The 12,434-nt window shown below is 55.3% G+C and overlaps 2 protein-coding genes across 2 annotated transcripts in view; both read left to right on the top strand.

Moving 5' to 3' along the window:
* Positions 1-7,296, top strand: part of STIMATE (STIM activating enhancer) — a 69,965-nt gene extending 62,669 nt beyond the window's left edge. Inside the window, exons 6-8 of the mRNA XM_049861999.1 lie at positions 175-252; positions 1,164-1,313; positions 3,301-7,296. Coding sequence (XP_049717956.1) covers positions 175-252; positions 1,164-1,313; positions 3,301-3,417 — 345 coding nt within the window. The 3' untranslated portion in view covers positions 3,418-7,296. The remainder of the gene's footprint in view (positions 1-174; positions 253-1,163; positions 1,314-3,300) is intronic.
* Positions 7,297-8,628: 1,332 nt separating this feature from the next.
* MUSTN1 (musculoskeletal, embryonic nuclear protein 1) lies at positions 8,629-10,967 on the top strand. The gene is made up of 3 exons (XM_049862000.1): positions 8,629-9,064; positions 10,183-10,315; positions 10,472-10,967. The coding sequence occupies exons 1-3, from the start codon at positions 9,056-9,058 to the stop codon at positions 10,576-10,578; spliced, it is 249 nt and encodes an 82-aa protein (XP_049717957.1). The 5' UTR covers positions 8,629-9,055; the 3' UTR covers positions 10,579-10,967.
* The last annotated feature ends 1,467 nt before the right edge of the window (positions 10,968-12,434 follow it).

Here is a 12,434-nt window from a genome sequence, read left to right as displayed (position 1 = left end):
GGAGAGCTCCTCATTAACCTTCGTATCTATATAGCTGTTCCCATCAGGGTTCTGGGGGGAGGCTGTCTTAAGCTGAACCCCTCTCTCAGGACCTCGTAAGCTATTGCACCGCAGTGCCTCAGGCGTTCTCTCCAGGATCTCCTTCCACCTCACTGAGTCTGCTTCTCTTTACAGGTGGCCCTACTGAATCCCATTGAAAACCCAGACCTGAAACTGGCCATCGTCATGCTGATCGTCCCCTTCTTTGTCAATGTCAGTGTCATGTTGCATTTTGTACCCCGGTTTGCTCCCTGCTTTCCAGGACTCCTGTTCAGAGTTCTGAGTCTGACAGAGAAAACTCACCTTGTAGCCCTCAGGTCCTTCTTACAGCTGTCTATGTGAGCATTTGCCACCCCTTCCCCTCCTTACCTCCCCCCAGCCAGGAAAGACAGTATTGCCTCCTTGGAAGGTAGACCCCGCTCCAGGAACCCAGTGCAAGGTGAAGGGTCCTGGGCACGTCGTCTTGTCCCCCAGTCGTTTATTCCTAACCTCAGATCGCAAAGGCGCAAGGGCTAGAGTTAGGAAATGGTGGAAGAGCCTGGGGCAAACATGATGACAGAGTGTGGCAGTCACCTTGAGGAGTCCATGAGGCACCCTGACCAGGTGTCCTGAGAGCTTGGTCCCAGGCCCACTCTGCTACCTGCTGGGGCAAGACCAAGATAGGCTGCCCTTGTCATTGACCCTCAACAGAAACCCCTTGGGTGTATTGTTGTTGGGTGCCGTCACGTTGATTCCAACTCCTAGTGACTCTACAAAACAGAGTAGAGCTGCTCCATAGGGTTTCCTAGGCTGTAAGCTTCATGGAAGCAGATCGGCTATTGGGTCGAGTCGCCGACATTTTGGTCAGCAGCCAAGCATTTAACCGTTGAGCAACCAGGGCTTTTTTCTTGGCTGAATAGGGCAGGGATTGTCTTGCTGGTTCTGTGATAAGGCTGAAGGAGAGGAAATAGAGATAGGGAGTCACTTTCTGAGCTTCAGAGAGTTTGAAGAGGACTGGATGAAGTTTTTCTTTCCACAGTTCTGGATTTTACAGTCTGGAGTGGGAACAGCAAAAGGGGGGCTGGGGCTGCTCTGCTTTGCTGAATGGCTTCTCCCAGAGTCACCTATGCTGCTTCTTTCCACAGGCTTTGATGTTTTGGGTAGTAGACAATTTCCTCATGAGAAAGGGGAAGACGAAAGCTAAACTAGAAGAAAGGGGAGCCAACCAGGACTCGAGGAATGGGAGCAAGGTCCGCTATCGAAGGGCTGCATCCCACGAGGAGTCCGAGTCTGAGGTAGGGGCCTTTGACTCTGTCCAAGGGCTGAGCCATCAGACTGGCTGGCCTAGGGGGGTCTCTTCTCTTATGTTTACATATAGTCTTTTCTGTTGAGTACTGAGGCATAGTGCCAGCCAGGGGAGGGAGAAGAGGCTGAGCCCGAGAGTGGCCCAGGTCACAGACAGCTCCTGGTTGGGCCAGGGCCCTCAGGAACTCATTCCCACTGTCCACAGGCCTCCCAAGGCTGGAAGGTGGAGAACCTGGTAGGGGTTGCTTCCCTTTGGTAGTCCTTCGGCCAGTGGAGAAAGACAGGAAAGGGAGGCGCTGCCTTGATCCAGGGAACCTGGCAGGGATCCTAATTAATAGTTAACCTTAAAGCAGTAAGGTGTTTGAATCCTTGCCCACCACAGAAGAGCAAGGGAAGTGATGGCGAAGCCAGCTGGAAACTGCTAAAATGTAAGCGTAGCAGGACCTCAAAGGAGGAACCTCACCTCCACTTGTCTTCTAGTCTCCTAAGTTCAAAGGTTTGGACTTCAGGGAGACTGGGGCCCCGAGTAGGAGCACAGAGGCAAGGAGCTGGGCTGTGGCAGGCCCACAGCACGCTCCTGCCACCTCAGTGTGCTGGGGCGAAGCCGGGCTGCCTCCTGCAGAAACCTGGAGAGCGCTGAGCACTGTCTGTGCTGGGCGCAGGAACCCAGAAATGGCTGAGACTGACTTCCTGCCCCTAGAGGCCATCAGGCTGGCCCGTGAGGTGAATGCGTAAACAGTTCATTGTGACACCTGGCAGTAAGTGCTGAGGGTGAGACAAATAAAACAGCGCAAGGACCCTGGACAAGTTGTTTAACTCCTGGGCCTTCCTGGAGGAAGCTTTGAAAGACGAGTAGATGACTGGAGAGGGTGGGTGGCTCAGGGCCTGTCACCAAGTTTGGTGAACATTAGGTGAATGACAGTGTCCCAGGCAGACCCCATGGCTGTAAGCAGTCATGATCATATGGATTGGTGTCTAGTTGATAGCGTGACACCCACTGTGGCCAGAGCAGCATGTGTTCCAGAGTGTAGGACGGAAGAACAAGAAATGAACTGGATGGGCAAGGTACTTTGTGACCCAGGCTGAGGACTGGGGCCTGTTGTACAGGCCGTCAGGGAGGCAGGAGTAGACTGAGGGCCACAAGGGAGTGGTCCAGGGGAGAGGTAGCTTGGCCTGTCCTGGGGTAGAAGGAGTTGGTGTCCTCCTGCACAGCTGGGCCTTGGTCTCTCGAACCTGACCTAGGCTGTCCCCGTCTTTCCCGCGTGCCGGGGGCCTTTGGAACCTGACCTAGGCTGTCCCCGTCTTTCCCTCGTGCTGGGGTTCTTTGGAACCTGACCTAGGCTGTCCCCGTCTTTCCCTGGTACCTGGAGCCTCTGGAACCTGACCTAGGCTGTCCCCATCTTTCCCTGGTGCCGAGAGCTCTGAGGACAGGCAGGAGGCGTGTTGGCCGGCAGTGAGGGAGAGGTTGCTCTGGGTATTCTGACTGGCTGCACAGCTTAGTTGTTCTGGGGGCTCAGAAGGGTGAGAGGCTCCTATTTGTCTTCAAAAGTTTCCAAGCTGGTTCACAGCAGCCACTCGGGGTCCGCTGCCTGCCTGTCCCTCACGATATTGTCTTTTCCCTTTGGAAGGGCCTTTCCGGTTTGCTTTTGGTGCGAGGACCCTGGACCCCATGCATCCAGACTGGGCCTTTTTGCCAGCACACCCTCAGGCCGCAGGTCCCCACTGAGTTCGCTCTGATGGGGTTTCGGTTCCAGCTGGAGGTTGGGCAGAGAATTGGGGAGCACTAGCAGAGGAGGGAGGTGTCTGTTGACTCAGTGCTGGTTTTCAGTCGACAGCGAATGCACTGGGAGTCATTGAGTCTGGGGCTGGGTGGCGTGCCTTGTTCTAGAAGGGGAGCCTCCTCAGGGGCTGGGACACAGGGAACCGAGGAAGGCTCTGCTGGCGGTGACCCAGGGCCATGCCTCTCCGCTGCTTCAGATCCTGATCTCGGCTGATGATGAGATGGAGGAGTCTGACGTGGACGAGGACCTCCGCAGACTGACACCCCTAAAACCTGTGAAGAAAAAGAAGCACCGCTTCGGGCTGCCTGTATGACATATTCCCTGCCAGGGGTGACAGGGTTGGGGCCCAGCCGGCCGCCGGGCCAGCAGATGATCATTCCGCAGCGCCCTCCTCCCTCCTCTCTCTGCCCCCTCCTCTTCTACCTCCACCCCTCTTGCTGTCCCTGCCCACTCCCCGCTCCCAGACTACTGTGACTTAACCAGAGGGACAACGAACCAGCGCCCAACAGGCCGTGGGCAGGCAGAGGTCCCCCATTCAGTTGCACTACAAACATTGACCAAATATGCAAGCAAGGAGTTTGTCGTCCCGAAGTGTGTTGTGAGGGACACAAAGCCCTGTCTGCATCTGACCGGGTGGCGTTGTGGAAGAACACGCATGTGCGCACACAGGCGGTGGGCGCGTCCTTCACCAAGGCCGCGGGGGTATGAGCACGGACACGTTTTGGGATAAGAGTCACTCATTGACCAAGTTGGAGCTGGTGTGCTTTCCTACTCGAAATGGCTTTTGTAACTATTGATTTCTAAAGTGGTTTTATGGGCTGTCACAGTGTTAATGTTTTCTGAGTATGTGTTTTTTTCCTACAAAGTACCTATGGGACTAACAGGCAAAACATAGATTTTTAAGTCTTCCGTATGCTCTTTGACTTTTATATTTTTAAGTTATATTTTCATACTATTGTATTTAAAAAGCTCTTTTTAATCCCCAGAGAAATGGGTTTGTCTGCCTTCCGTTGGGTGTGAACTGGTGGGAGGAAAAAGTTAGGAGTGTTTTTACTTGGAATATTGTTGGGTGAGGTGAGGCGAATGGTCCCGGTAGGAAGGGAGAAGGGCTCTGACCTGAGATCTGCAAGCCCTGTAGTTCTGTGAGGGTCCAGACGTGAGCAGGGTCTGCTGGTCTGAAGGGAGGTCTGGGGGCCCAGTGCATGGGAAACCGAAAGGCTCTTCCTGGGCCCACGAGCTCATTGGCATTTCTGCTGTCAAGTTAGAGGTGTTGGTCCCTGTAAGTTAAATGTGACCAAGAAAGGAGCCGAAGAGGTCTTTTTGTCCAGAAAAATGGAGACTGCCAGGACACTCCCATGTGTCCCCGCCTCTCTTCAGAGCCTCCCAGCCCAATGTTTAAGATGCAGACTCAGCCGCCCACCTCCCACTTCTGCAGCCTCTGGACTCAGCTCCAGGACCCTCATCTCATGCTGCCCTGGGGTCTGTCACCTCAGTGTCATGGACTCGCTGTGCTCAACAGTCTGGAGAACTCCTACCTGACCAAGTGACCCTGCTTCTCACATCTTCCACAGCTGTGGGTGCTGGGACAGGCGGAGGTGAGAGTTCTCTCAGTCCACGGGCAGGACAAGATGCATCTAAGCCCATGTCCCCTCCTGGTGACTGGCCCCCCTCCTCAGCGTGGGCACAGGCCCCTGTGCCATTGGGAATTTGCTGCATGGCGGTGGGATGTGCAGAGGCTGACCGAAGCACCTTCTGCCACTGTGGAGCCTCGTGCAACGTAAAGCAGCCCAGGTTTGTCACAGCCAAGCAGCAGCCACCGAAGTTTAGGAAGAAAACCACTGTGCCAGCTGGGAGTGAGGCAAGCACAGGGGAAGACACGCGAGCCTTCTCAGACGTACACAGAAACATGCTTTAGTGCAGAAGGGTCTAGACTGTGGTGTGTGGCAAGCCGTTAAACTGGGCACCCAGGGACTGTCTGCTGATGGTTTCACCAGTTCCTCTGGACACGGGTCAGGCCTTGGCCAGGGCTTCTCAGCACGTCTTCTCCCAGAGTCCAGGAGCCAGAGGGCCGAGAGGAGCCATGACCTCCAACTGTGCAGTGAGAGGTGGCTCTGCTCGTGTGAACATCTGTGCGGCTGGAAAGGGGAGGCCAGATGCCAGTGGTGCATGGAATTGGAATCCATCTTGGGCCTTGCATAGCGTCCTCTTTCCATTCACTCTTATCACCCCCTTTCCTGCCTCCCCCGCAGATCTCATGGCTATGTAGTGGGCCTTTCCCTGCCAGTTCTCTAGTGAGGAAGCATGGCTGGAGCTGGGCCATGCTGAGTTGCATTTGGGAAGACCAGGGCTGCCTTGGGTCCTGGTGAGACAGTCAGTCGCTGGTAGCATCACTGCCCTTCCTATCTTCTCCCTCCTTTTTGGTTTTATTTGAACCACATGCGTCCACAACTCTTTCTTCTTCTGCCTTCCTGGAGCTCAGAATTGGAGCTTCATTTTCAGTCTTGTTTCCAGACCAGAGAGTGAGGGCTGGAGGGAAAGACCCATAATCTGTGAAAGACGGACACTCAAGGCTCATCCTAGCCCCACCAAGCAGTGGGCTTTGGGGGCAGAGAGGTAGCAAGTGAGAAGTCCACCACCCTGCATCCTGATGTTCAGTACGGGTTCTGCGCTGCAGGTGTGGAGCTGGCTGCCGAGGGGATAGAGCCCTCACAGGTGATTGTGGGGGCCTCAGCGTGTGAGATTGCACGGCGTGGCCTTGCATTTTGGCCTTATCCTCCTCCCAAGTAGACACGTACACACACATGCACACTACATGCGTGGAGTAGCGAGGGGCTTTTCTGTGGTGCACTGCCCGAGAGAGGACAGTGCTGGGCCGTGGCCAGGACTTCCTCCCAGCTGCCCTCCCTCACCGCAGTGAGTTCTCTCACCGCTTGCTCCGAGGTGCCTTATAAGGTGCAGCTCTTCACCCGGCCAAATGGCCTGGCCAGGTAGCCAGAGGCTGGGATCTCCATGTTTGAGGAACGGTGGGACACCAGCTGGATATAGTGGGCTGTCAAGCTGATTTGTCCAAGTTTGGGCCTTGGCCAAGCCCCCGTGATGAAAACTGCAAGCCAAGGTCATGAACAAGTTGCTTGTACCTAATGAAACGAGCACATAGAACTGTTACATCGAACGGAGGACATCATCGTTGCTGCTGTCAGTGGGACATGGACAATAGCAAGGAGGGACATCAGTGAAAGCCATGGTGACAGTGGCTTCTTGGTCCCTCGGCCTGAAGATGTACAAGCTGAAGGCCTGTGGCTAGTCAGCCTTCTGGGCATGCTGGTGGCCGCCTGCCTCAAGTTTTAACTTGTGCTGCTGCCTGCCGTTCTGCCACAGGGAGTCATGGTTAATGTCCACCTGTCATATATTCAAAGAGAATATATATATAAAGGGTCAGATCCAAGCTATAACTTCCCTTAGGCGGGGGAATCATGCCGGCTTAGCCCAGAGTGCCCTTCTGCCCCGGCCTTGGCCCCCTGGCTTCAGTGTGCTGGCCTTTGGCAGCCAGGCCGACACGGGTGGCCTGAGCAGCCCACCTGGAGGGTGCCAGCAGGCTTCTAGAAGTCCCACATGCTTCCAGCTAGGAATGGGGAGCGCTCTGTTTTACCCTGTAAAACAACGGCCACTATAATTAAAGGGTTTGCTTTCGGTGAGGGACTTCTGGACTTTCTTGCAGTCAGCACCTTGAGTCTGTGTTGGTTGGTTTGGTTGGTTGGTTTTAACTTGATTTTTCTTTTCATGAAGTTCATTACAAGTCAGACCTATGTGAGCAAAACCATGGCCTACTTCTGGCTGCCCTCCCAGTGCTGGTATGTCATCAGTGGTGGAAAGATTCTTGAAAACAAATTTTTGAAATGAAAGGGAAGATGGTGTACTTACATTGTAAAATGGTTTACAATAAAGTTTGACATCTTTTTTTAAAAAAAAAGAAACCATCATTTTTGTGGTTGTGTGTTCTGTGGAGCTGAGACCGCTGAATGGGGCCAAAAAAGCCCCACAGTGAGCTAGAAGGTTCTTCCCAGGAAATAGTGAGGCTGGGCCTTAATTAGCCTCATGGCTGAAGTGGGACCCGGACTCTGCTGAGGGGAAAAAAGTGAACATGTTGTTGACGTTTCTGCTTCTTGCTCGCGAGAGTAGAGGCTCCTCTGCCACCTGAGGCGTGGTTGTGTTGGGGAGTTAGGGTGTAAGGAATAAGCACCCCCGTCCCTGTCCATGGAGCTGCAGGGCAGGAAGGCAGATGTCTCCCAGTGCATACCTGCTGTGGCGACAGCGCTGAACCCTCAGGTACCCCCCATGATGGCACCCCTGACTCAGTGGTCACTAGGCACTGCCCTTTCCTGTCCTTGGCCCGGAGCTGCATAAGGGCTTCTCCAAGCCTGCGTGCCCTCAGCCTCACTCTCGGCCCCTGGTTGAAGTCCCAGGGTTTGTGCCAGGCTTTCCATGGGCATTCCTCATGTCAGCACTTGTCTCGGGTTGAGCCTGGCAGTCCTCCCATTAGCCTCCTGGAGGCTGGACCCAGAAGGGGCACTGGGTGGGATTTGCAGTATGACAGCACTAGAGTGGCATTTAGGATAAACAGATGTCAGTGCCTGCTTGGGTTCCATCTGCCTGGAGCCTTCAAGGATTAAAATAATCTCCTTCACAAGTGGAAAAGGAACCTGGGCGTGTCTGAGCTGTCAGGGAGGGCCTTGACCTACCCACATCCACTCCCCGCACCCTTTCTGGTCTTGGGGTCCTGCTGTGTGTGCCCTGGTTGCGGGGGGGTTTCCCTTTGTGATGGTGGGGGCATTGTGGGCCTCTGTCCAAGGAGAGCTGAGTGACCTCCCAGAGCAGCCCTGGGCCTGCCCTTCCTCCACACCTCAGTACCTGGGGTGGGCTCTCAGCTTCCGCTGCCTTCACTCTCCTCATCCTCTCTCGGCAACTTCACCTGTCCTGCAGGCCAGCCCCTTGCCCTGACCTCGGTTCAGCCAGGCCCAGCACTGCTTCCGCCTTCAGTCTAGTACCTTCCACAATAAAGCAGTTTTCTCCCCACCTTCCTTGGCCCTCTCCCCCTGTCCTTCCTGAGCCCTCTCCCCCACTTCCTCAGCCCTCTTTCCCCTCCCCAGGGCCCTCTCCCCACCTTCCTGAACCCTCTTTGTCCTCCTTCCTGGGCCCTCTCCCTTGCCCTTCTTGGGCCCCCCTCCCCCTGCCTTGCTTCCTCCCTTTGCTAAGCTTGCTCAAGGAGATGGACAGAAGCCAAGGGCATGAGCAGACACACAGGTGGAGCAGCTCCCAAGTGTCCCTTGGCCTCAGTTTCTCCACCTGAAGACCTGCAGTGGCCCAGGGAGCTCTCCATGAACAGAGTCTTCAGCACCAGACACAGGAAGCTTCTGCCCGGCTGCTGTGCAGGGATGGAAAGTCTGTTTCCCCTGGTTTTGAGGGGAAGGGGCAGAGGAGAAAGGAAAGGCAGCTCAAAGCTGTCCACCCTGGCCCAGGGCCCTTCCTTTCCCTGATACCCACACACTGCCGATGGACGACGGGTCAGCCTGTTGTAGGCGTTCCAGGGCTCACTTCATAAACACGCACCGCAGCGCTGCCAACCCCAGCCTCCCCCACCTACAAATAGAGCAGCTGTTCCCAAGGGCACAGGGTCTCCCCAGCTGTCTGCTGTCATCAGCCACAGCCCCCCGGGCAGCAGTGCTCAGCAAGCCCCCATCATCTCCAAGAATAAACTCTGAAGCTGTGGCTGTTGTGGACCTGAATCATCGGGAGCGTAGCAGCAGAGGCCTGTCGGAGGAGGGGGGTGACTTCCTGGGACAGGCAAGCCAGCTATATAAGCCCAGAAGGCTGGGCTCTGCTTAGATCGCTCCCACCGGCCACCGCCTGCCCAAGAGGCGCCTTCGGAGACCAGCTCTTGCACAGCACCCACCATGTCCCAGGTAGGAGGGCCCAACACAGGCCATGTCAGGGCCAAGGTGGGTCAGGGTGGGCAGCTGGCCACTGTCACCTCTGGCAGCTGTGTCTTGAGTTGAGCTCCAGACATAAACATAGGAGCCTCTCTGGCCCCGTTTACCCTGAGGAATTCTCGTGGTGTTTGGTGGTGTTCCATGGTTTGCCGGGAGGGTGGGGGAAATGTGTCTAGTCCTTACAGATCTCTGTGCATGTCTCTGTGTGATGGAGCTGTGTGTATGATGATGTCTGGCATTGTACACATTTGTAGCCGTGGCCTCTGAGCCATGCACCGCGTGTGTACACATGAGGCTATGTTTGTAAATGTGTGCGCCATGCCTGGGTCACTCCCCAGAAGTATGTGTCTCTGCATGTGGTATCTGGTACAGCCCCAGCTGAGGGACTGGGGAATCCCTGCACCTGCCCCATGGCTTAGGAAGGAGTAAAGCCTCAGACTCACAGGCGCCTGGAGTTGGGGCACAGGGTAAGCACTGAGTCAGGATGGGTAGACAGCACTAGATAGACACACAGACCAGCCCACAAGGGAAGGATTGTCCTTGCTGTCTGCTTTACGGGTGGGTGCTGACTTTGGACTGCGACTTTGTGGATCTCTGGTTCCCCTACCCCATTCCCATCCAAAAACACACAAGGTAAATGCTGGCACTTTTTGGGGGGAGTAGGGGGGTGAAGGACACAAATCCCTAAAGGATCCCTTGCAATCTCGTGAGCAGTTCTTAGAACACACCAAATTCCTGGCCTCAGAAAGCACCAGGGCTGCTCAGCCTCAAAGCCAGTCCTTCCCCTTGCCCCACTGTGCCTAACCCTGAGCTTGCCAGGTAGCTGGACCAGTGTGAGGGCAGTGGCCACTGCCTGCAGGGGCTCCCATCTGTAGCGTGAGGGCAGGTGTACAAGTCAGACAAGAGGGCTGGGAGACTTGACAAGGAGGAGAAGGGTAGTAGAGAAGGCTTCCTGGAAGAGGAGTAGGGCCTTGAGCTGCCTCGAGTTCAGTGAGGAGGGAAGAGATTTCCCAGGGCTGAGGCCCCGAGGCGGGAAAGGGGTCTCAGCCTGGAGGCCTCAGGTTGTAAGATGAGGCTCCGGGCTCTCCAAGGCTGGTGCTCCAGAAGCCCCCATCAAGAAGAAGCGCCCCCCCGTGAAGGAGGAGGACCTGAAGGGGGCCCGAAGGAACCTGACCAAGAACCAGGAGATCAAGTCCAAGACCTACCAGGTCATGCGGGATTGTGGTGAGTATCTTCCATATGGGAGCAGGAGTACAGGGGTGTGTCGATGGTGGGGGGCAGGGGTCCTGTCTGCGAGTCCAGAGCTCCTGGGCTCAAGAGAGAGGCTTTCCCTCCATGGGAAGTCAGGCCCGTCCCCTGACTGTCTCTCACCTCCAACAGAGCAAGCCGGCTCTGCTGCTCCGTCGGTGTTCAGCCGTACCCGGACAGGCACTGAGACCGTCTTTGAGAAACCCAAAGCCGGACCCGCCAAGAGCATCTTTGGCTGAGAAGTGCATGCCATTCCCCTTTGCCACCCTGAACCCCTAGACACAGAAGCCCAGTCCAAGAGCTTTTTTAATGCCAGAACACGCCCTTCTTGCCTGCTGTCTCTGGAACTGCCACCCACCCCCACCGCCTGACCCTTCAACTGTGGGACTCTGCACAGCACCATAGAAACACCAGTAAAGAGGATGGATGCCCAAACCTTCTATATGGGATCAGACAACAGCAACTCAAAAGGTTAGGTAGGAAGCTTAGGGGGCAGTGAGCGTACGTTAATGGGGATGACTCAGAAAAGGAGGGCGAGAATCATTGCCCAACTTGAAGAAGGTAATCAGTGTCACTGAATTGTATTGTGTAGAAATTGGTATATATTCTCAATGACAACAATAAATAAAATAAATTAAAAAAAAAAAGATGATGCCCTAGTGGAGGGCATTGGTTGTCCAGCTGTTGCCACTGCACTGGGGAGTTGGGGGAGAACAGAGTGGATACGTGGGAACACGTCTGTACCCTTCCCACGCTTTGGGGAGGGTCCAGAGGATAACAAAAGTGCCATTATGGCCACACGCTAAAAAGAGCCCTCGCCATGAGACCTGGCATGACCTGTGTGACCTCAGACCAGTCTTTCTCCCTTTCTGAGCCTCATTTCCCTTCTTTGTACCAGAGGAGTTGAGCCAGAGCCCATTTCATAAAACAGGCATGGTAACACTGCTCAGAGTGAAGCAGATGGGGCCCGGGTCTCACCCTGTCCCCTACCATCCACAGAAGCCATTGAGATGCTTCCAGGAACCCCAGGACTCTGTGAGAGATCCCCCGCGCCCTGGCTCTTGATCAGTCTTGCGACCTCCTAAGATCCAGAGCAGGTCAAGGCCCCTGTCCGGCCAGTAGCAGGCAGTTCCCTGAGCTCTTCTCTCCTCTCCCAAAAGGCTCCCCCTTTCCACTCCCACAAAGCCACCAGGGGCCCGGCAACACCAAGGTCTTGCCTCGTGTGTGACTCTTCCCCTCTGTAGGCCTCAGTGTCCCCCTGTGTACACAGAACTCTACAGTGACACTGCTGAGTGAAGCAGGTAGGGCCCCATCTCACTTCGCCCCCTGCCATCCACAGAAGCTGTGACAGCAAGGCCATGGGCAGGTCAACAGCTCCTTTCAGGGCTGATCCTGCAGGGATGCCCCTCCTGACCCCCAAGACGGAGTTGGAGTGGGGAGGCTGAGTGCTCAGAGCCTTTCCCACAGTCCCGGCCAGACAGGTCTCCTTATATAGCCCTGGTTCCAGGCTGGGCCCATGTTCCTTGCCCCAAGGGAGCAGAGCTGTTGTGGAGGCAGGGCCTGTCCTGCTAACTGGGCCCCTTGGGGCAGCCCTTCCCCCAGGTTACTGAAAGGGGTGTCTCCTCACCCCAGTCGTGTCCAGAGCCTAATGGGTGAGCAGTGTTAGATGTGCACGGAAGTGAGGTTTCTGGCCAAACTCATGCCAGGAAAGGGGAACCTTTTAGCCATAGAAATCACTCCCAAAGTCCACAGTGCCCTTCCCCAGGGCTCGATGCTGCTTGTTGAGGCGAAGGCAGGACTGATAGAAGAGATGCTTTCACTGCCCTGGGGCCCTGCCTAAGTGATGGCTGCCCCCCTCGGTGGGCTAATGCCACCAAGCTGTCCTCCTCCCCAGACCAGAACTTGGCACCTAGCCGCACCTTTGTGAAGTGCCTGTACCCCATTGTAGCCACAGACGCAGGCTTTCCCAGAGCCACCGGGGAACGCTAGCACTAGCTGTGTCCAGACCTTCTGATATTTACTCATTTTATTGCTATTTGTTATGAAAGTGGCATTTCAACTTTATTAAAGTAAAATAGAAAAGGTCACCTGTAAC

The sequence above is a fragment of the Elephas maximus genome, chromosome 20, assembly GCF_024166365.1.
Source record: "Elephas maximus indicus isolate mEleMax1 chromosome 20, mEleMax1 primary haplotype, whole genome shotgun sequence".
Taxonomy (NCBI): Eukaryota; Metazoa; Chordata; class Mammalia; order Proboscidea; family Elephantidae; genus Elephas; species Elephas maximus.
This window is presented reverse-complemented; position numbering and strand designations above follow the sequence as displayed.

Bases quoted from the DNA above. Each gene is read 5' to 3' on its own strand.
- MUSTN1 (XM_049862000.1), top strand. The intron at 10,316-10,471 runs GTGAGTATCTTC...CACCTCCAACAG, and splicing joins CCAGGTCATGCGGGATTGTG to AGCAAGCCGGCTCTGCTGCT.